This window comes from Colossoma macropomum, unplaced genomic scaffold (genome assembly GCF_904425465.1).
Source record: "Colossoma macropomum unplaced genomic scaffold, Colossoma_macropomum, whole genome shotgun sequence".
NCBI classification, from domain to species: domain Eukaryota; kingdom Metazoa; phylum Chordata; class Actinopteri; order Characiformes; family Serrasalmidae; genus Colossoma; species Colossoma macropomum.
This window is the reverse complement of record NW_023494801.1, coordinates 9,585,728-9,606,219: the sequence shown is the minus strand read 5'-3', so window position 1 is coordinate 9,606,219 and position 20,492 is coordinate 9,585,728. Positions and strand designations below refer to the sequence as shown.

General features: G+C 37.4%; 1 protein-coding gene across 2 annotated transcripts; it reads right to left on the bottom strand.

Annotated features, from left to right (window-relative positions):
- Positions 1-1,409: 1,409 nt before the first annotated feature.
- On the bottom strand, positions 1,410-20,356 carry eps8l1a (eps8 like 1a). 2 transcript variants are annotated; one of them, XM_036590551.1, is made up of 15 exons: positions 20,254-20,356; positions 12,711-12,801; positions 11,321-11,370; positions 10,558-10,693; positions 10,388-10,476; positions 10,222-10,296; positions 7,660-7,808; positions 6,142-6,286; positions 5,993-6,042; positions 4,027-4,135; positions 2,946-3,080; positions 2,704-2,833; positions 2,356-2,512; positions 1,895-2,027; positions 1,410-1,770 (listed from the first exon to the last, which is right to left on the bottom strand). In XM_036590551.1, the coding sequence occupies exons 2-15, from the start codon at positions 12,799-12,801 to the stop codon at positions 1,684-1,686; spliced, it is 1,536 nt and encodes a 511-aa protein (XP_036446444.1). In that variant the 5' UTR covers positions 20,254-20,356; the 3' UTR covers positions 1,410-1,683. The 2 variants fall into 2 exon arrangements, with proteins under 2 accessions (XP_036446444.1, XP_036446443.1); XM_036590550.1 differs by lacking the exon at positions 20,254-20,356 and adding an exon at positions 17,352-17,490.
- Positions 20,357-20,492: the final 136 nt, after the last annotated feature.

Genomic DNA, 20,492 nt, shown 5'->3' with positions numbered 1-20,492 from the left:
TAACTAGTGCCACACAAAGAAGTTCAAGTGCTCGCAGTCATTTATTAAGTGTCAGTCACCCAAGAAAAGGATATTTACATATTTAGAACAAAGTTAGAGGTTTTAAAAACAAAGCTAGTTCTTATAGTGGCTCCATAAGCTTCTCAGCTAATATCCAGCAGCCACTCACAGTCTAAACATAGTCAGAAGCAATTACATATGTCTGGAGGCCACAAGGCCAAACAGACTACACACTAGGCCTCGAGACTACTCTTTTTATTTTTATTTTTCTGGAGTGCCTCAAAGATATTTTACACACCTCCAAAGTTCAGTCTTAGAAGTTGGTTGCATTACTGTTTCTGCCTTATGCCTTAGCAGCATATGTACTGTCATCTATTACTTTCACTAATCTTAAACTTAAATTCATCAGTCTATAAAACCTTACTTTGCATCTCAGATGTCCAGTTTTAGTGTTCTATAACATAATAATTGTCCGTTTCATTTTCAGATCCATAGCGTTAATGGTTTTTTGAGCTTTTCACGATCAAAACAATCCCAAACATATGCAGTCAGATAGATTGTCTGTTTTCTTCACTCAGTGAAAGGATGGATATATGTTGATAGTTCTAGAAGCTCTTGTTTTTTCCAACTATTTTCCTTTGACTTCCTTCTTCTCTATGCAGGTTTATTACATGGGGTAACAATGTCAATGGTACCTTTGGGAGCAGCTTTTGTTGGGAGGACACAACTGTAAAACTAAGATTAAAGGTTGGAAGTGGCAGTGGGGTGCACAAAAGTAAAGAGTGGACAATTGAACCATTCAGGTGTTTGGGGGTTCTTAGAAGAACCTACAGGCCTAGAGGACCTTCTAAGAACCTTAAGCCAGTTCTGGTGTTCCTCAGAGTTCTCTTTTGTTTTACTCTTGACTAACCAAGATTTTTGATGAGCACCTACATCCATTACTCATATATTATTATGAATATAATCAACAGTGATAGCTAGGGCTGGACGTTTTGTTGAAAATATTGCAATTTTTCTGACCAATATTGCAACTGGAATTTAAATGCAATTACTTTCTTTAAATTAAGCTCTAGGTGGAGGTGGAGAAAAGTAAAAGGTTTACATTTTAAACACGGAATGCCAGCTTACAAGCTGTTATGAGGTTAAATTTCTCAACTTAAAATGGGTTAAGACAACTGTAAATGTGGAATATTATCAAAATTGCAGCCCTTGTGATGTGAAAATTGCACTCATTCAAATTGATATTATAATATAAATACAACTAATCTTTCAGCCCTTGTGACAGTCCTAATCACTTAACCCCCATCTCACTCATCCTTTATTGTAAAAATGAAGGCACAAATAAATAATCTGGTTTTGTCTGTGAGGCTTTTACCTCATACGCCTGATTTCAGTCAAACAGAAATAACTTAGACATAGACACCACTGTTTTAATAGAATAATTTGTGCATTTAAGGTGTATAACAGTTTCCAAAGGAACATGCTTACAGGACTTATGCAATGTGGGAAATACATCTATACAGGAGTAGATACTGTTGATGCAAATATACTGACAGAGTAGAGCACTGGAATGAAAATATACTGCTGTCAACAGGAAAATAACAGAAGATACATTTTAGCACAACAATTGATTCAGTGAGCGGTTAGCATTGCAGGTGTGTGTGTGTGTTTATGTATGCTGAGTTAAAATTCTCCTCCTTCCATGTTGGGATCAACTTTCATTTTCTGTTTCTTCATCACAGCCTCCAGCTCAGTGGATTTCCTTGCTTTCTAAGAGCGTGAAGAAAGGAGACATTAAACCTTATTAAACAGCTTTTTGCATGGACTAAACAGAAAAGATTCAGCTTTAATGAGAGTCTTGAATATGAAATTGATTTCATTTTGGTTGTGTTACCTCCAGCAGTGCTTTCTGCACTGTTAGCTGGCTGTAAACTCTGGCGCCCTCTTGTGGAGAAACCGTACAGAGCTCCTCTTTAGTCAGGGAGTAGAGCTGAGCTCCACTGAGAATGCCCAAACTGTTCACTGTGCTGAAAGAGGAAGGTTCTGAGTATTAATACATATTTGTGATACAAATGAGTATCTGATTTATTTGGCTGTATATAAAAATAAGGTGATAAACATTTTCTTTAACATAATACTGTTTTTATTCAACATAATACACTGAAACAAAGTACAAGTATTAATTAGTAGTACTTAGTATTTTCATATCATTGCTGTTGTTAACGAAACTTTGTCTCCCTGAAACAGTACCTTTACAGAAGATGATTACATTATTAGATTTAATGCACAATAATGTAACTTAACATTTTTTTTTTTATTTATTTTCAGCCATAGTACTTTACATACAATACATACACATCACTGAAGCCTTTGCTTTTGAGCCACTCCTGAACCTCGCCTGGAGATGAATGATAGCTAAGAGAGGCGGTGGTCTCGTTGGATCTGTGCATAATTGAAGGCCGCGTTCTCCCATTGGCCAGCCGCTCTGCGAGCTCATTATTCATGAGCATCACTGAGAATGGAAACAGACATGAGGGCTATAACCGGCACACATTTCATTCACTGCAACCTTTGATGTAACAGACACAAACAGCAGCCACAGCCATATGAAGTATGAAAGATTAATTAAACTTTAGGTTTTTGCCAAGATGAAGTTGGAACTGGCAGAATATCTCTGTAAAAACATGAAGTTTATAAGCTTACCTTTCTCTCCTTCATCTCTAATTGGCGGCATACTGAGTGGGCGTGTCTCGTTGTGGGTGTGGTTTTCCCCTGAGGAATTTGGCATGGCGTATGAGAAACGCCCTCCTCCCGGAGGAGACAGTGGAACTTTCTGTCAGTGCCAGAGTACAGTTAAGAAAATGTGTGCCACTGCAAAATAGGAGTGTAAAAGTGTGTGTGTGTGTGTGTGTGTGTGTGTGTGTGTGTTTGTGTGTGTGTCTCACCATGGATGGCTTGCGCATCACTACATGTGAGTCTGGCTCTGTGTGGTTGACAGGCTCCAGGATGTTAGATGGAACAAAGCCAATCTGGTCATAACTGTTCCTGCACTTCCACCACCGCTTAGATGACTCTATAACCTGGGGGAAAGAGAGGGAGAGAGAGAGAGAGAGATAAAGAAAGAGAGCCATAGAGACTTTTCAGTAGTTGCTAATTTACTGTGGTCCATCTGTTGCTGCACAATTTATCAGCCACTTTCTATTCCATCCAAAGGGACCACCACAGGACCAGTGCCAGTCAGATATTACTTGTGTGGTGGTTTATTCTCAGCACAGCAGTGACAACATCATGGTAATGGCATGTAAGTGTGTTTGGCAGTGGTATGAGTGGACCAGGCACTGCTCCATTTTTGGGTTTTTACTCTTATTCAAATGGAATGCATTCACCCTCAGCTGGGTTAGCTTCAGTGAGCTAGCCAGGCATACTTTGTAATGCAAAACATCTTTTGAAAAGTCTGAATGTAACATATGTAAAAACTCTGGCTAAAAACCTGGCTGTATTTGGATGTATTGCTTTTTTTGCTGTTGCTAGCTGCTGTGTAGCCTCTATCTTGTTAACTAGCAGGCCAGTAGATGAAGATGGATCAACAGTCCTGTATGGAGTAGTTTGCTAACTAAAACCAATTCTGAACATGGCATGTTGAATGTTATGGTTTGAAATATTCAGCATTTAAAGTATTTCATTGCTAACTGGCTTATAAACAGCTTTGTCTGCCATTTTTCAGATTTTAAAAAACATAAATGCGTAAGCTCACAAGGATTTCTGACTTCCCTTGGGCTAATATATTAATGGAATGACACTTAAGATGGCATCAGGAATTCCCTTGAGAGGAACTGGTGAGGCCAAGTGGACAAGGGCTTGTAAAAACCGATACTGAAATGGTTGGATAGTCTCAAACTGTACACCTTCAAGGTGTGCCAACAAGGTAGGCATTTTCTAATAAAGTTAGTAGGTGTAGACTTTATATGCAGTACACAGTATAGATGAATGTATGACACAGGAAATGCTGAACTGAGGTATGTGTACCTGTAGAGTTTCTCCGTGCAGCACTGAAAGCTCACTGCTGTTCCGGGCCACAAAGTCATAACTGCAGCGGTACAGCCGCTCCACATCCGAAGGAGGTGGATTTTCCACACTGCAGGAAGCAAAGCAGAGACACATGCACCCATGCACACAGAACCGCACATAAAATCAGTGGAGAACCAGCAAGGCCTTCTAGGCTTTAGTTTCTAATGATTTCTGTAAAATGAAAAATACATGTCTGTAATTTTTGGTTACTTTCTATGTAATATAATCACAATGCTTGATGAATTTAAACTATCCAAGTACTGTAGTACTACTCTCATTTCATTGTTAGGTTTTGGTCAGAAACAAATGAGTTAAATTCTTGAAATGCCTAAGGGAAATATATACAATCCAGATTTTTTTCTCTGTGGTATCTAGATGTATACAGCCAAGCAAACTCTTCCATTGGTTAGGACATCAGGAGCTGAACTGAAGGCCTAAGGTGTAAGATTAACCACCAATATAATTGGGAAGTGACAGCAGAATCAGCTAATCATGTTTTCATGTTTTGATTTCCAATTTGATTTCAATTGTGCAAGAAAAATGTCACTGTAGGCCTTGTGGAAGGCATAGAATATGATTCTATGTGGTAGCCTGACCAATGTGTTTTAGTCAGTCATTAGCACAGTGGCAGCTCTATGTCATAACTTTTTAATGAAAGAGTCACTGTAAAACTGCTACAATGTAACATATACAATCCTGTTTCCAAAAAAGTTAGGATGCTGTGAAAAATTTTAATAAAAACTGAATGCTATGATGTGCAAATCATTTAAACCCTGTATTTAGTCAAGCGTAGCACAAAGATGATATAAGATGTTAAAACTGAGAAATTTAGCTATTTTTTGAAAAATATATGGCCAGTCTAAATTTAATGCCAGCAACAATTTTTAAAAAGGTTGGACGGGGCAACAAAAGGCTGGTAAAGTTGTGTAATGCTAAAAAACACCTAGTGGAACATCTCACAACTAATTAGGTTAATTGGCAACAGGCCAGTAAAAAGAGCTTTGCAGAGGCTGTGTTTTTCAGAAGTAAAGCTGGGGAGGGGTTTACTGAAGGACTGCACAGACAACTATTCAATAATAAAGTTTCTCACTGTAAAATAACAAAGAACTTGGGGATTTCATCATCTACAGGACATACTATCATTAAAAGATTCAGGGAATCCAGGGAAATCTCTTTATACAAGTGACAAGGCAGAAAACCAATACTGGATGGTCGTGATCTTCTGACCCTCAGGCAGCACTGCATTAAAAATAGACAGGATTCTGAAGTCACTGCATGGGCTCAGAAACACTTCTGAAAACCACTGTCTGTGAACACAGTTCATCACTGCATCAAATGCAAGTGAAAACTCTACCAACAGCTGCTGCCATCCAGACAATGTCTTTTTCAGGGAAGACCTTGCTTATTTCAGCAAGATGATTTCAAACCACAGCATGGCTCTGTAGTAAAAGAGTCCGGGTGCTAAATTGGCCTGCCTGCAGTTCAGAAGTGACACCCATTGAACACATTTGGTGGATTAAGAAACAAAAAATTTTGTTTTCAAAATTGAATATGTTGTCTTTGTACTATTTTCAATTAAATATAGGATTTCAATGATTTGCACATCACTGTATTCTGTTTTTATTTACATTTTGCATAGCGTCCCAACTTTTTTGGAAACGGGGTTGTTCGTTAATTAGTGTGTTAGGCCAAAAAGCATTCATGTGAATTGCTGTTAGCTTATCACTAACATACTACTGGAATCCCATAGGGGTGCTTGCAGAAATTAGCATTATTATATAGGTGTGTGTTTTTTCTAGTTTTCAACTTTTTTTTTTTTTACATTTATGGCCCAAAATTAAGGCCTAGCTCTAACAGTCACTGTTCACCATTGTTACTAATGCAGAAATGCATATGTAGTATCCTATATAGGGCTAACACTTACATTTCTGTCACTGTCGGTGAAACTGGTGGTGAGGCCTGGCTAGGTTCCAACTGAAATGACAGGACAAATGTTATCGAATAGATATAATTTAACATGTAAGCGTTAAATTGGTGTGTGTGTGTGTGTGTGTGTGTATGTGTGTGTAAAACCTGTTGAGACTGTAGCTGGGCCTCATATTTGTGTTCTGACTCTACTGGATCCTCAAATGCTTGACCATTTGCATCACGAGCCTCAGGCTGCCAACCATCAAGGAATGCTAGTGTGTATGGTGATACTGGCTGAGCATGCTGCGAACTGACACACAGACACAGACACACACACATCACACACACACACATGCACACACAGGAGTTCTTTATGTGGTCTACTTTTTAACCATAGTTAATTTTATATATCGCATAGGCGGGTCAGGTTTAGCAGGTTGAGGTGCGGTTGTTTAGGTGAGAGGCGTGGTCTAGGTGAGGCATAAATTAAATCTTAGTGAGGTTTACTGGATATTTTTATGTTTAAGCTGACACTGGAAACACACACTAAAATGTTTTGAGCTTCAAAGGGATTGAAAACTGTTTGATTCTGACACAAATTTGTAGGTGAACTAACACTTTGGATATCATGTTTATAATTTCAGAAAATGGAGCATAACTGAAAAAAACACATGGTCCCACTTTATATTAAGTGTCTCTAATAACTGTATAGTTACATGTGAACAACATATGCAACAACAATGTAACTACAAATAATTTAGTCACTGTTACAGATGAATTACAGAAGCACAACTTTTGTAATCACACGTGTATCAACTTCAGTTTTGCCTCATGTATTTACATGTGTATCTTAATAGTTGTAACAGTATATTCTCTCTCGTGTAATTACACAAGGGTAATAACATAAATGTAATTACCTTTGTAATCAGACAGGAACAGCAGTTTTTAAAAAAAAATTTTTCCAGCAGTAAAAGAAAATATTCAATAACTTACATTAAGACATTACTTACACTGTAACTGCCAACTTTTTCTAACATTTAGCTAGCATTAATGTTGCTAGTGCTGTGACACTGTAACCAGTTTCAGCTTTAAACCATTCTGTAATGTGACAGTACAGCAGACGTCCTCTTATCTTAATATGTAACTTTTATGACATTAATTAAATGTGTTGCGTTACCCCAAAGCAATGTCTATATCACCACTCCATTAATACACAGTATCTGTATAACAACCATTCTCTCATTAGGCTGTACCTATAACAACTACACAGGAACTTTCCTGTAGTGTAGTGTTAAAGTTACACTTCAAAATACGTGGACAGTTCCTGTGTAGTGATGTAAGTAGGTTACTTTGTTATAACACAGTTATTCCACAGTAATTATGTAAAACATAAATGTAATGTTATGTAAAACATACTTCCTTTAACTGCTGGAAAAGACTTCTGATCTGTAGTGTATCAAAAAGATACACTTGTGTAATTACATGAGGCAAAACAGAAGTTGAGGCACATGTGTAATTACATAGGCTGTACTGCTGTAATCCATCTGTAAAATTGGCTAAACCATCTGTAGTTACACTGTGGTTGCATATGTTATTCATGTGTAACTACACAGTTATTAGAGACACGTAATATAAAGTGGGACCAAACACACTTTGAAGCGTGTTAGAACCTGTAATACGAACTATGACTGGGTCCAGTTGGGGCCGAGAGAGCTCCACAGCTCTTTCTCCTCCTTTGTGAGATTCTGCTGCAGCAGAGTGACCGCTCCACTGGTCAGAGCCGGGCTGGAAACACCCGCTGCCAACCCAGGACCACCTGTGGTTTTAACCATCTGGCACACAAACACACATGTTGTGTTCTTTAAAGCAATAGTTTGGCAAAAAAAATCACATTTAAACAATTTTACACTTACCCAATATAATTAAGACATGTTTGGTGTTTAAAGTTTGTTTTGTGATTAGGAGCTAAGAAGCTAATGTAGCCAAGTAATGGACATTCATACCCCGCCTATTCTCCACTGTAAAGTAATCTCAAATATACACTATATAGCCAAAGCATGTGGACACCTCTCCTTATTGTGTTCAGGTGTTTCAGCCACACACACTGTTAACAGGTGTATAAAATCAAGCACATAGCCATGCAATCTCCATTGACAACTCCATATTTATGCCTATGGTTTCAGAAAGAGATGTCCAACTAATTGCATACTTTTGGCCATATAGTGCACATCATTTTAAGCATTCAAAGTACAATGGGTATTTAGCTTGATTTCATGATTTCAGAAAGTAGAAGGAACCAGAAATTTCTCTGCAGTAATTTGCAACAGCTATTACATAGAAGCAAAGCTGTTCATTGCAAGTTAGCCTCTACATACTGTGTTTCTGTAGGTGTGGGTGTTTGTGGTTCATTTGTGCCTATGATAAGATAAAGGAGTTCCAGTGTTACGAGCAGCTGGCACTGGATGAAAGTATGATAAAAACTAAGGCTTTAAGCTGGATGTTTTAGCTATGCAATGTGCTTCTGTCACTTCTACTGAAATGTCACTTTAAACTCATCTAATATACTGTGTCTAACTGGATAACCAGGCATAGCTTTTTGGCCTTCATTCCCACAGGTGATGAAGAAAACTGCACTGTTTGCCAAAGTCTTTGTGCCCATGAAAATACTATTGTATAAGTACTTATTTCGAAATCCGCCTTATCAACCTTATGAAAGATCATGCTTTATCTAGAGGAGAATGAAGGCCCAGCCCAGTTCCTTTACTTGACAACTCATTGTTGAGGCACACCCTCATGAGAACAGCTGTTTTACAGAAACACTTCTGGAGAGTTTAAACAGTAATTCCATCACAATTTTAAAATTTCTGCATAATTCAATCATTGAAATGTAAACAATCTCATTCAGAGTGGTTTAATGTTACATGGCACATTATAGAGAAATTTAGATTTTCTTCACAATGGTGGTGATAGGTACAGGGGGTCCCAATGTCACCCAAATGCAAATATATATTTTTTTGCTATCCAAAGAGACCACTGAACCTACACAAGTTTTATATGTAATGTTTATCATGATAAATCCTAAAAAATAAGTTTCCTTTGGGTACTATTCGTCTTATAGCACCTTGCATGTAACTCTCCACCAGGAACGGATCTGAAGACAGAAACCTCCTAGGCCAAAACCTCATCTCAAAACTACTGCAAAACAATGTCTCAGGCAATGTATTTGTTAGCATTTAATGCAATAATTATCTACAAGATAACCTTTACAGGCTTCAGACATCTGGCTCCTATCACCACCAGTGTGAACAATTTTTACTTTGCAAGATTTTTTTTTCTAGAATTTAATTCTGGATTTTATAGAAGTTCCAACTAATTACTGTCCTAAGGCAGTGGTTCTCAGCACTCCTACTTTGAAAATCTTCATGAATACCAGCCCTAGATGAAATAAGACATCTTTATTTTTACTGTACAAGTAAAATGAGATCTCATTTGGAGCGAGTCTTTAGATGCTTACTTTAGAAGTAACTCACTTATAGACTATAAGGTACAAAATATAGAGTAAATAATATGTATCAAAGTTAATATATACACAAAAAATAATATGTCCATTAAATAATAAGTAAATAAATAAATAAATTCTAGTGTTTGAAAAAAACATCTGTATAATAAAATGGTTCAGATGTAAACATTCAGAGTGGTTTGATGTGCCGTTCTAAATAAGCTTGCCAAGTAAGAATTGTGGTGTTTTGTGCTGGTATTTTCAGGATTAATTATTATCAGCGTTACATATAAAACTCATCTAGGTTCATTGGTCATTTTGAATAGCAACATTGGGACCCCTGGTACCTGTCACCACCATTGTAGAGATATAACACTGCCCTCAGGGAGGGTTTGTTAATAAGTTTATTAGTTATATCAAGTGTAATGGGAGCAAGGGAACTCTAAAACATGCAGGACAGCAGTACTTCAGGGCATGTATTCATGAAGCTAATTCAGGATTAAATTCCTCTCTTATTTACGATTACTGACAGGAGCATAACCTAGATCAGCACTCCTGCTCTGAGAAGTTTTATAAATACAGGTCCTGGACCAGGATTAAGAACCACTGTCTTTGGGCATAATGTCTTAGATTAGGAGGAGAATATATATGGAGTAGCAGGTTGGCTTACAAGGACATTGTTTTTTTGTGGAAAATACAGACAGCGTGTGCTTCCTATGGAGTATTGTGTATATATATACACTAACCAGGCCCAGAGGAACAAACAGGTGATGCAGAAGCTCCTCCGAGCTCGGATTTGATATTTCATTTTTCAGACGGTCCTGGAATATAAAATACGAAAGCATGGATGAGAAGAACACACAGACACCAGAACGGCCACCACTTAGACAGACACTGTAAACAAGGCATTACCAGCAGGCTGAATGAATATTTTATCTTCTGGAAAATATCTATAAACTCCTTCTCTGATGGAGAACTTTCTTCTTCTGACATCAGGTCATCTGCAACACACACACTCACATTACAGCAATTACAGATTACTCATCTAAAGCCTGTCCCCATCCTCGTCTCCCTCCTCTTACACTGCTGCTTCTTCTTCTTGCTCTTCTTCTTGTTATTCTTTTTCTTCTTCTGTTCTGCAGCACTCTGAGCATCAGCCACCTTCTGCAAGCGGCCCATGAAGCACTCCACATCAGCAAAGCAGTGGTTCACCAGTTCCTGACAGATAGACATCATAGATCTAAATTACTCGATTCTGGGATTAAATATTCTATAAGGTATGCACTTATAAAATAAAACTCGAGGTATTTTCAAATATTTAAAAAAATAATAATAATAATTTGTGTGTTGCTGTAATAGTCTATCTTCCACTACTGCGTAAATAGTTCCCCATATTTGTGAATTTACTGTATTTTTAAAAATTGATTCAGAATTGCACCAAAATAATTGAACTGGGTCAAATCAGGTTTGATTTATGATGCACATATATTGTGTATATTGCTGCCATCATAACTAGGCCTGTCATGATGATACATTTTTAGCTAACAATTATTTACCATGTTATTTTCAGTTTATGGAACCTATTAAAGTACAAGCTTTAGCAGCTAAACCCGCTAACTAAGTATCTTGCTTCCTAGCTGTCTTTGTGTTTCCAACTGACAGTTACACAGAATCTTGTGCAGTCAACCAAAGCTCACATTTCTTATGAGTCTGTGAAAATTCTTAATTTTGATGATTGTTAATGTGAGATTTTAAGTAATCTAACTTTTAAGTAATCTAATTTCTTTTGGTCTATTCACCATGAAAAAAATCACACAATGTAAAAGGTAAACTGGTCATACACACCACTTCTCGCGCCGCGTGTATGACATGTGGAACTGTTTTCTTTCCATTTTCTGGAATGAAAAAGCAGAAATATCACAAAATACTGAAACAGTAATGACAGCCATGCTGAAAAGTCTTAGAAACCATTAAAAATTTCTGCTGGTTCCTAGTGGTGTCTAATAGTCACAGATGTTATTTTGTGTTTTTTCCTGATGGGTAAATATCACAATGGAAATGATTCTAATGGCTTAACAGGAGTACTGAGACTGATTCCGGATGCATTTGATGGTAGCCAGGGGTCTCCATTAGGTTTTAATATGAATGGTTCTTAGGGTCTTCTATTCAGTAGGGTGAAGCTCACATTAAAAGACTCAGCACATTTGCTTTTCATTTCTGCCAGAAGATCAGCCAAATCTTTCATGCATTTCAGTGACCTTCCACTATACTATACCTAACCTTTATTTCATTTCACCATATTGGTGTGATTCCCAGAGGATTGCATGTTACTGACCATCTCTTGACGTAACAGCCCGGTTATATATATATCGCAGAACATAAAGTTGGGATAGCTTAGTTATTAATAATTTGAACTCATCTTTGACATGAAACCAAACTAAACAAGCCCTACATAAGAAAGTGATTTTGTTTTACCAGTTCAGAATGCTAACAAGCTAACGCTAACAAGCTAAGGGGAAATGATCCTCTGAGTTAGGCTGTAAGTTGAAGCATTTAGCGAAAGATTAGCTTAAAAACACAATATGCAAAGTAAACATGTTTTAAAGGCTTAAAAGTCTACAGCTAACATGCAGAGTAATAAATTGTACCTGGGAAAATAAAAAAAACTAAATTCAATGGATGCCAATGGAGATTCGCGTTATGCTAGCAACCTAAACACTGCTATTTGTTAAAGTGCAGCTATTGTAAAAGTGCAGTTAGTTATTTGTAAAGTGATGTTTTCAGTTTGAAACTGTGTGTCTGCTGCTTTTTTATGAATATATGGTACAGGTTGTGCTAAGTTAGTGGATGGGGATGATAACACGGAAAAAACAACAGAAATTTCAGAGAGAAAAAAATTGTACAGTACAGACTGGCAAAGTTTATTTTAGTTCTTATTTGGAATTAAGCAGAGAGAGCAGACCTATTCTCTCTAACAGCCCAGAGTGATGTTGAGGATTACAGTCTACAGTTGTTAACTACACTGTTGTTAATCACCATTTGGAAATGCTGCTCTGCCTGTAACTAACCCAAACTTTTACCTTAAGCTCTGTAACTAGAAGACACTTGGCTCTTTTACTCTTCCACCATAGAAATATGTTTCATTTTCCAGAAACATAGAAATGGGCTCTCACAAAAACAAAAAAGAAACCCAGAAAACGAGCAACCTGAAGTACACATAAACTGCCATACAGACCGTTGGCGTGAGGGTTGTGAGGCTGAGCATCTCCAGACAAAACTTTAGACAACATAGAGTGCTTCCTAGGAAGAGCCTTTGGAGCAGCCATCTGTGAGGAAGAGAGAGAGAGAGAGGCAGAGAGAGAGAGAGAGAGAGAGAGAGAGAGAGAGAGAAAGAGGAGACAGGGGGGAAAAGAGAAAAGAGGTGGATGGAGGGAGTGAGAGAGTAGGGAGAGAGAGAAGAGAGGAAGAGAAGAAAGAAAGTGAAAGGGAGAGAAGGAGAAAGAGAGAGAGAAGGAGGAGGGAGAAAAGAAAGGAAAAAGAAAAGAGAGAGAGGAAAGAGAGATATAGAGAGGACAGAAAAGTGAGAGGGAGAAAGAGAGAAGAGAGTGAAAAGGAAGGAGGAGAGAGGGGAGAGAAAGGAGGGATGTGGAGAGAGATAGATACAGAGAGAGAGAGAGAGGAGAGAAAGTTGTTTTGAACAGTCTGTTATACAGGACACTCTAACTGACACACTGAAAGTGTCATTCTGAAAGTCTATAGATAGACAGTAGTAATATAATAGCATTAATGAATTTTAGACACTGGCCATCCTAAAACAGCTGTTGTCAGACATACTGATCAGTCACACAGCAGACAAGGTGAACACTGAAAAACTAATCACACTGTATAGTCCAATTACATAATCCAATAACATAACTAACATGTTACTAAAGAAATACTAACAGATAACCTCTGTATTCTCTTGCACCAGTGCCTTTAAATCGTGGAGTACAACTGTAATATGTCATTCTGTATATGTCCAGCTGTGAAACTTATTCAGCTCAATAGCTGATTGTCAAATTATACAACTTTTCATGAGCTTTTTGAGTGTGTTAGAGCAGAGAAAACAAAATGTGCTGTGCAATGTCCAGACTGTGATTGGAAACACTGTCTTATTGGTAAATAAAGTTGGCATTGCCTATTATGTTGACAGAGTCTGCTAGCAATTTTTTGTGCAGAATATACACTATACATTTAAAAGTATACAGGCAGCCCTTTAAGCTGCACTCATTGCTGACAGGCCAAAGTATTGCCAATAGAATGGGGCACTCTGGAGCAGGAGCATAGAGGCTGGGGCCCACCCAGATTAATCACAGACCTATCCAATCAAATGAGCACAGCATTTTTATCAGGCTGCATTTTTTAAGGTAATTAAATTTGATTTGTTTTCTGTGAGTGCTGTCATTGTATAATGGCCAATCAAAGTCATCACGCTCTCTCCCAAACCTTTTTCAGCCCTCCAGTTACTGCTTAGCAACTGTTGCTATCTGCCATTGGCCTTCAGCTCTTTTTCAGTGCACCAGTGTTTAAATTTAAAGCTGCAGCTATGGTCAAAAGATGACCCTTAAAATGAGCTCACATCACTTGTAGAGCAGAGTATGTCATTTTTGACCCATCTGAAGCCAAAAACAAAACTGTTGTCATCTCTTTACTACAAGGACTAAAACAGACTGTGTCAAAATGACAAAGCAAACATCTACTTTAATGCAAGCCATCAAAGGTAAGATATCAATAGTCCATAAACATTTTCATGCCCACCGTGGCAGTATGCTTCGGTATAGAATGCTTTGGTTTAGGTTTTTTAATTTTTCTGTCTTGTTTCTCCTCCTCTTTGTACATTTGTTCAGCTGTATGATTTTAACTCAGTTATATCATCTTCTTTGGGGAAAAGTTGTGCCTGTGATGCATGGGTGCATTGTTCATAGTGTAGGATGTGGTAGGGTTGGTTTATGTGAGCTCAGCATTCTGGTTGATGTGTACATAGTCTCGGTCTATTGTTTTGTATCAGCGGAAGCATTAGAATGAGTTGAGTGATGACTGCACTGCTGTCAGGAATAGACAATATCCTGTTGCTATGACATTGTAGGACATTTGGAAATTGTGTCTACAAAGTTGACCTACATACTTTTTCACAAGCCTGTACAAAAATGTATTTCTGCTCTGAAAGTGGCCTAGAGAGTACTCAGTACATCACTAATGCTCTTGTGGCTGTTCCAGCATGTAGTGTAAAGGGTAGAGTCTGTAACTGAGGTAGAGGGAGGACTTCCTATTAATACCCTTTCGTAAGAAACCTTGGATAAGCAGATGTCTACAAACGTTTGGACATATAGTGTATATATATGCAAAAATATAGATTTGTTATATTTTTTAAACTGCTAATATTTTAATATACAATAATAATAGGAGTGAGATACCAGAGGGACTTTTACTAGCATCATATTACATTCACTTTAGACATGTATGTACATAGTATCTATATATACACCATGCAATTATAACTTCTAGCTAATCCCTGCCTCAGCTGACCCAGGACTCCATAGTGCTATAAGGGTCAGTCCTAGAGGTCAACAATACTGTGCAGGTCAGTGTTTTACCTGATTTGACACACCTGATTTAACTTGTAAGCTAATTAGCTATTTACCAAAGGCCTCATTGTATAAGTGGGTGTGTTAGAGCAGAGTAAACACTAAACTGTGTGTTCTTGTGGCCCTTCAGGAACTGAGTGTCCTGGTAAAGGACGTAATTGTTGCCTTCCTTACATAAAAAACCTGACTGTATTTTCAAAAAATCATGGCGGAAAATACAGCGATATATATATCGCTGACTTCCTAGCAGCATAGCACATTTATACTTCATTTTCGTTTAATAAATTACTCAGAATTAGCAATAGGACCAACACGTAAGTCTGGATTTTATCCTTATTTTGCTATTATACAAGCTGCTCTCAAATGGTCATTACACCCAAAGAAGTGAAATTGTCAGCTTTCTTGTTGACGTTGCCCAACAAATGTATGTAACAGAATGAAATGCAATGAGTTAGTTGTGTTGTTTCAGTGAAATACTGTGAGATGCCATGTTTACTTAAGTGCTTGTTTGATCAATGCAACCTTTCCCATTGGTTCCTGTCAGTATCTATTTGAATATAGTGTTACTTGTTTGCTTTTTGTTGTTCCCTATGGCCTTGTGTGAGCAACTTTGTTTTACTCTTTGGGTAAACACACAGCACCTTTATTATTAGCTGTAATAGCAAGTTACCACTGTCCCTGCTCCTGACCTTCTTTCTGCAACAGCTGAGTAGAACAGTAACAATAAGGGGTTTAACAATGCTTTGAAACATTGTGATATAATAATGCAACAATGCAACAATGTGCATGTGACATTTAATGTATTATGGCATCTAACACAACTGCACTGTTTGAACACCAATATATATCAGAGGAATGCAGAATTCTGAACCTAATATCAGGAATTAAATAAAATCATGGTCTAAGTGCATCGGTACACCCCCTAGTCTAGACTGCAGGCAGACCAATCTCTGATTATGCAGCCATGCTGTTGTAACACATGCAGAATGTGGCTTGGGCCTCCCTGAAAAAGACATTGTTGCTCCAAGATGTGAATATATCTTTCAGCATTAATAATACCTTCACAAGCGCATGTTACCCATACCATATGCACTAATACACCCCCCAACTACAACAGACCCCGTTTTTTGAACTTTACACCGGTAACAGTCTGGATGGTCATTTACTTCTTTGGCCCGCAGAACACAACGTCTATTAAAACTGACTCTTCAGACTACAAAACACATTTCCACTGGACATCAGACCATTTTAGATGAGCTTGAGCCCAAAGAAGTTGGCGGTGTTTCTGGACGCTGTTGACATATGGCTTCTGCTGTGCATAGTACAGTTTTAACTTAGATTTGTGGATGCAGCGATGAATGGGGGTTATTGACCATGGTTTGTCAAAGTATTCCAGAGCCCATTTGGTGATGCACAGAGATTTCTCCAGATTCCATGAATCATTTGATGATATTATATCACCAAACCATACAGAGTTAAGTGCCTAAAATTTTTGTAATTGCTCACTGAAGAATATTGTTCTTCAATGATTGCGAGTGCTAAGCCTTGACCCATCCTTGCTCAGAAAATGAAGCCTTTCCTGGATGCTCCCTTTATACTCAAGCATAATTGCAGCACCTATTAAAGGTGTTTTACAATGTTCACAGTCTTAAATCGCCCCTGTCAACTTTTTTGGAACATAAAAAGAATGATCGTTTTTCAGAATGATCATTTATTTACAAAAAAGCTGATAGGATTGAACATAAAATATCTTGTCTTTGTACTGTTCTCATTCAAAATGACAACTTACTGCTTTCTGTTTTTATTTGCATTTCACATACCGTCTTAACTATGTTGGATTATACGTTTGTATTTGTGTAAATTACTTTAATTCACAAAATACAAAATGACTCAATCACATATCTCAGAAGCTACTTCATACTTAATCTTCCTATTGTAGCAATAAAGTTAGCATTGTCTGACATTTTGTAAAAGAGGCACAAAAAAGCAATGCAACTACACTTACACAGTCACATCAAACAGCTTAGACAGATAATCCTGAAATAGAAACCCAACATATCATACTGTGATAGCAAAACATGTAGAAGTAGCTTTTATGAGTGAAACTGTAGCTTCACAAATACAAATATCACTCATATTTAGCCCTATTTAAACTTTGTGATCCCCATTATTGTTATAGTTAGTTACATTTGAAATTCCAACTCATTGCACAAAACGTATGTATAAACAGTGTAAATTTGCCAAAATCTTACCGTGACTTTATGTGTGTGTCTCACTCGCTCACATTCTCTGTTTATGTCTAATAGAGAAACGCAGAAACTTGAAAAACAAGAACACCTGTCAGGTCTTAGCCAACTTTTCTCTCTCTCTCTGTCTCTCTCTCTCACTCTCTCTCTCTCTCTCTCTCTCTCTCTCTCTCACTCTCTCTTTGTATGTGTGTGAGGGTGTGTTTGTTTTGACTCACTGCCTAATAAGTACTTTCCAGAAAAAGCAACAGTAAAAAATGGTGAATAAAATGTCAGTTCATTGAGAAATTATTAGAAAAGTTTATTCATGCACACACATGCATGGTTACACACATTACTAACACTGATCTAAGTATGTGCGCACACACACACACACACACACACACACACACACACACACACACATACACACACACTCGTTCATACGTTCATGTGACTGCCAGGGAAACTGTCATTCTTTTGCTGTTTCAGGTCAGTGTTTCAGCTAATCCTGTCTAACCAGCTCTCTCTCTCTCTCTCTCTCTCTTTCCCTCAGAGGTATTACAGGAATGCTATTACCTCAGTGCCCGCACTATGTGTGCTGCAGGTGTGCTTGCAAGAAAACGTGTGCAGGTGAACGTTCTGGATGTGGTATAGAATATTTATTCTTTATGTTTTTCCTCCAAAAAATGATTTACCTAAACTCTAAAAATACAACATAAACTGAACACTATTCAAAATATACGAGTGTTAAAAATAACAGTCATATGCAGTTGCAGAATATGTAACATACAGTTTTAGAATGGACAGCCTTCTCTGAACTAACTACAATATATATCCAAAAATTTTGAAGACACTTGCTTATGCTTATGAAATCAAGTGTACTGATGGTGGTTAATTAGTTCTGGATCACAAACGGCACTCCAACTCAGCCCAAAGGAATCTGGATGGAGCTACATCACTCCACAGAGTTCCACTGTTCCACAGCCCAGTGCTGGAGGGCTTTATAGCCCTTTAACTGATGCTTTGCATTGGGCATGGTGCCCTTAGGTTCTGAGAATGATATATCACACAAATGGTACCTGCTCTGTGGTGGTCCTGTGGTGGTCCTGACCATGGAAAAACAGGGTAAAAGTGGGATAAGGTATGCAGAGAAACAGATGGACTAATTGTAGAAATACAAAGTGCACCTGTATGGTGAATGAAACTAATAAAATGGACAGTGAGTGTAGACTAAAGGAGTTGTACCTAATAAAGTGATCAGTGAGTGTATATTTTCAAAAGCATCCATCTCAGATTACCTAGTACTTGATTTTTGATTGTAGATTACATATTCCAGTTTACATGTAGTTAATTACTATGCAGCACCAGTGTTGGGCCAAGTAATACCTGTGCTGTGGGAGCAGAAGAGCAGGATTAAGAAACACCATACTAGAGTACACTCACTACGTGTTCTGAACTTTCACGCTTGCTCTTTTTCTGGGTTTACCCTCTCTGGCTGCCAGCAGTAAACTTTTGTTCCAAATTCTTAGATTCCATTATCCTAAAAGCCAAAATTTCATCCCCAAACAAGTCAGTTAAAACATTGTTCAAATCTTTAAAACCTTTTCTTAACATTTAGTCAAACTGTGACACATATACCAGGTTTTTATGGAGGTCTCTGCTATATGAAATGCAATTAGTACTATACTTGAAAAGTCTGTAAAATACCTCCAAAATGTAAAAAATAAATATATATGAATTGAATTAATTTTAAAAATTAATCAAATAAAAAAAAACAAAAAACAAAACAAACAAACAAAAAAAAAAACAGTAAAGCAGTAAAGCACAATGAAAAATTCAGTTGCTTATCAAAACCTATGTATGCATTGGACCAATATATGAGCCCTCACTGTGTCATCATTTATTTATAGGGTCCAAAACACAGAAAAACTACATTTTCTCATATTTTTTTTTAAAAATAGTATGATGTAGCATGTAAACACTGCTAAAATTTCAAAATGTACCATTCAGTACTGAGTCCACACAATCATTCAATTTATGGAAAGTAAGCTAATCAAACAGCCCCTTTAGAATTCATTGTTTTTATGATGTCACAAAATCCAATGCTTTTTTATGCCTATTCAGCAAACAGCAGTTAAGTCCTGCCTGTTCACACTTAAGTTATAAAGAGCGTTTCAGCCCAGGCACAGTAACAAACATAGTATTATTAATTCTAAGGGTTAAAAAGGGGTTTGAACTTTGCATGTTTTTTTTTCTTTCTTTACTGTTTATGTTGCAGTACTGAATAGCAATACTGGCACACAGCAATAAGGGATATAAAATCAGTGCTTACCCTTTAAATGTCAGGACCTTACCTCACTAATAGATCTAAACTGCCTATGCAGTTTAAACAAATTTTAAAAATCGCAACAGTTTAATACACTTTTTTCTTCTTCATTGAATTTTACTAAAAATATTTTTTTTCTTTCAAGGCAGCTTTTTTGGTATGACTATATAACCATTAGCTGTAATCATGGTAATACATATAGTAAATTATATGGTTTAATAATAATGCTAATAATAATAATAATAATAATAATAATAATAATAATAATAAAATATGTTCCCTCACCAACATATTTTATCTGAAGAAGTGAAAGCATCTGTGGAGTGGAATAATAAGAAGGTTTTGTTTTATAATATGTGGCATAAATATATCAGCTGCAGACCCTCAGCTTAATAAGGAGAATATTTCATTTGTCTCAAACTGCTGCATGTACTCGCCACTGTGGCGCCAACGCCCTCTAGTGGTCGGAGTCTGCAGCGTGTCTTCTGGCTTCAGCTAACCACGTTACATAACGGCTCGTATGCAGAGCCTCAGAGAGGAAAACTCAGACATGCAGTATTTACGTTATTAAGGAGACTTTCACTGCACTACTTCACTTACCTGTTACTTTATGTTTGAATAACACTGCGAGCAACGGAAAAACGAGATCTGATCGACTACTTGACCTGTGTGTGTAACTCTCCCCACACCTCTTAAATTTGCCCCCACCCCAACGCATGCACGCACGCGCACTCACATACGTGTGTTTGTATTCCTATCGTTGTAGGGTGATTATGTACTGTTGCCAAATCATAGTGACAGGAATCTTACTGACACTTCACCTTTTTTCCTTTTCTTTT

What these genes read in the sequence shown, in the direction of transcription:
- eps8l1a (XM_036590551.1), bottom strand. Translation starts at nt 12,801, where the DNA reads ATGGCTGCTCCAAAGGCTCTTCCTAGGAAGCACTCTATGTTGTCTAAA. An exon ending in CAAGAAGAAGAAGCAGCAGT is followed by an intron (nt 10,477 to 10,557) that starts GTAAGAGGAGGG and finishes TGTGTGTTGCAG; the next exon opens with ATGACCTGATGTCAGAAGAA. An exon ending in TAGAGATGAAGGAGAGAAAG is followed by an intron (nt 2,513 to 2,703) that starts GTAAGCTTATAA and finishes TTCCATTCTCAG; the next exon opens with TGATGCTCATGAATAATGAG.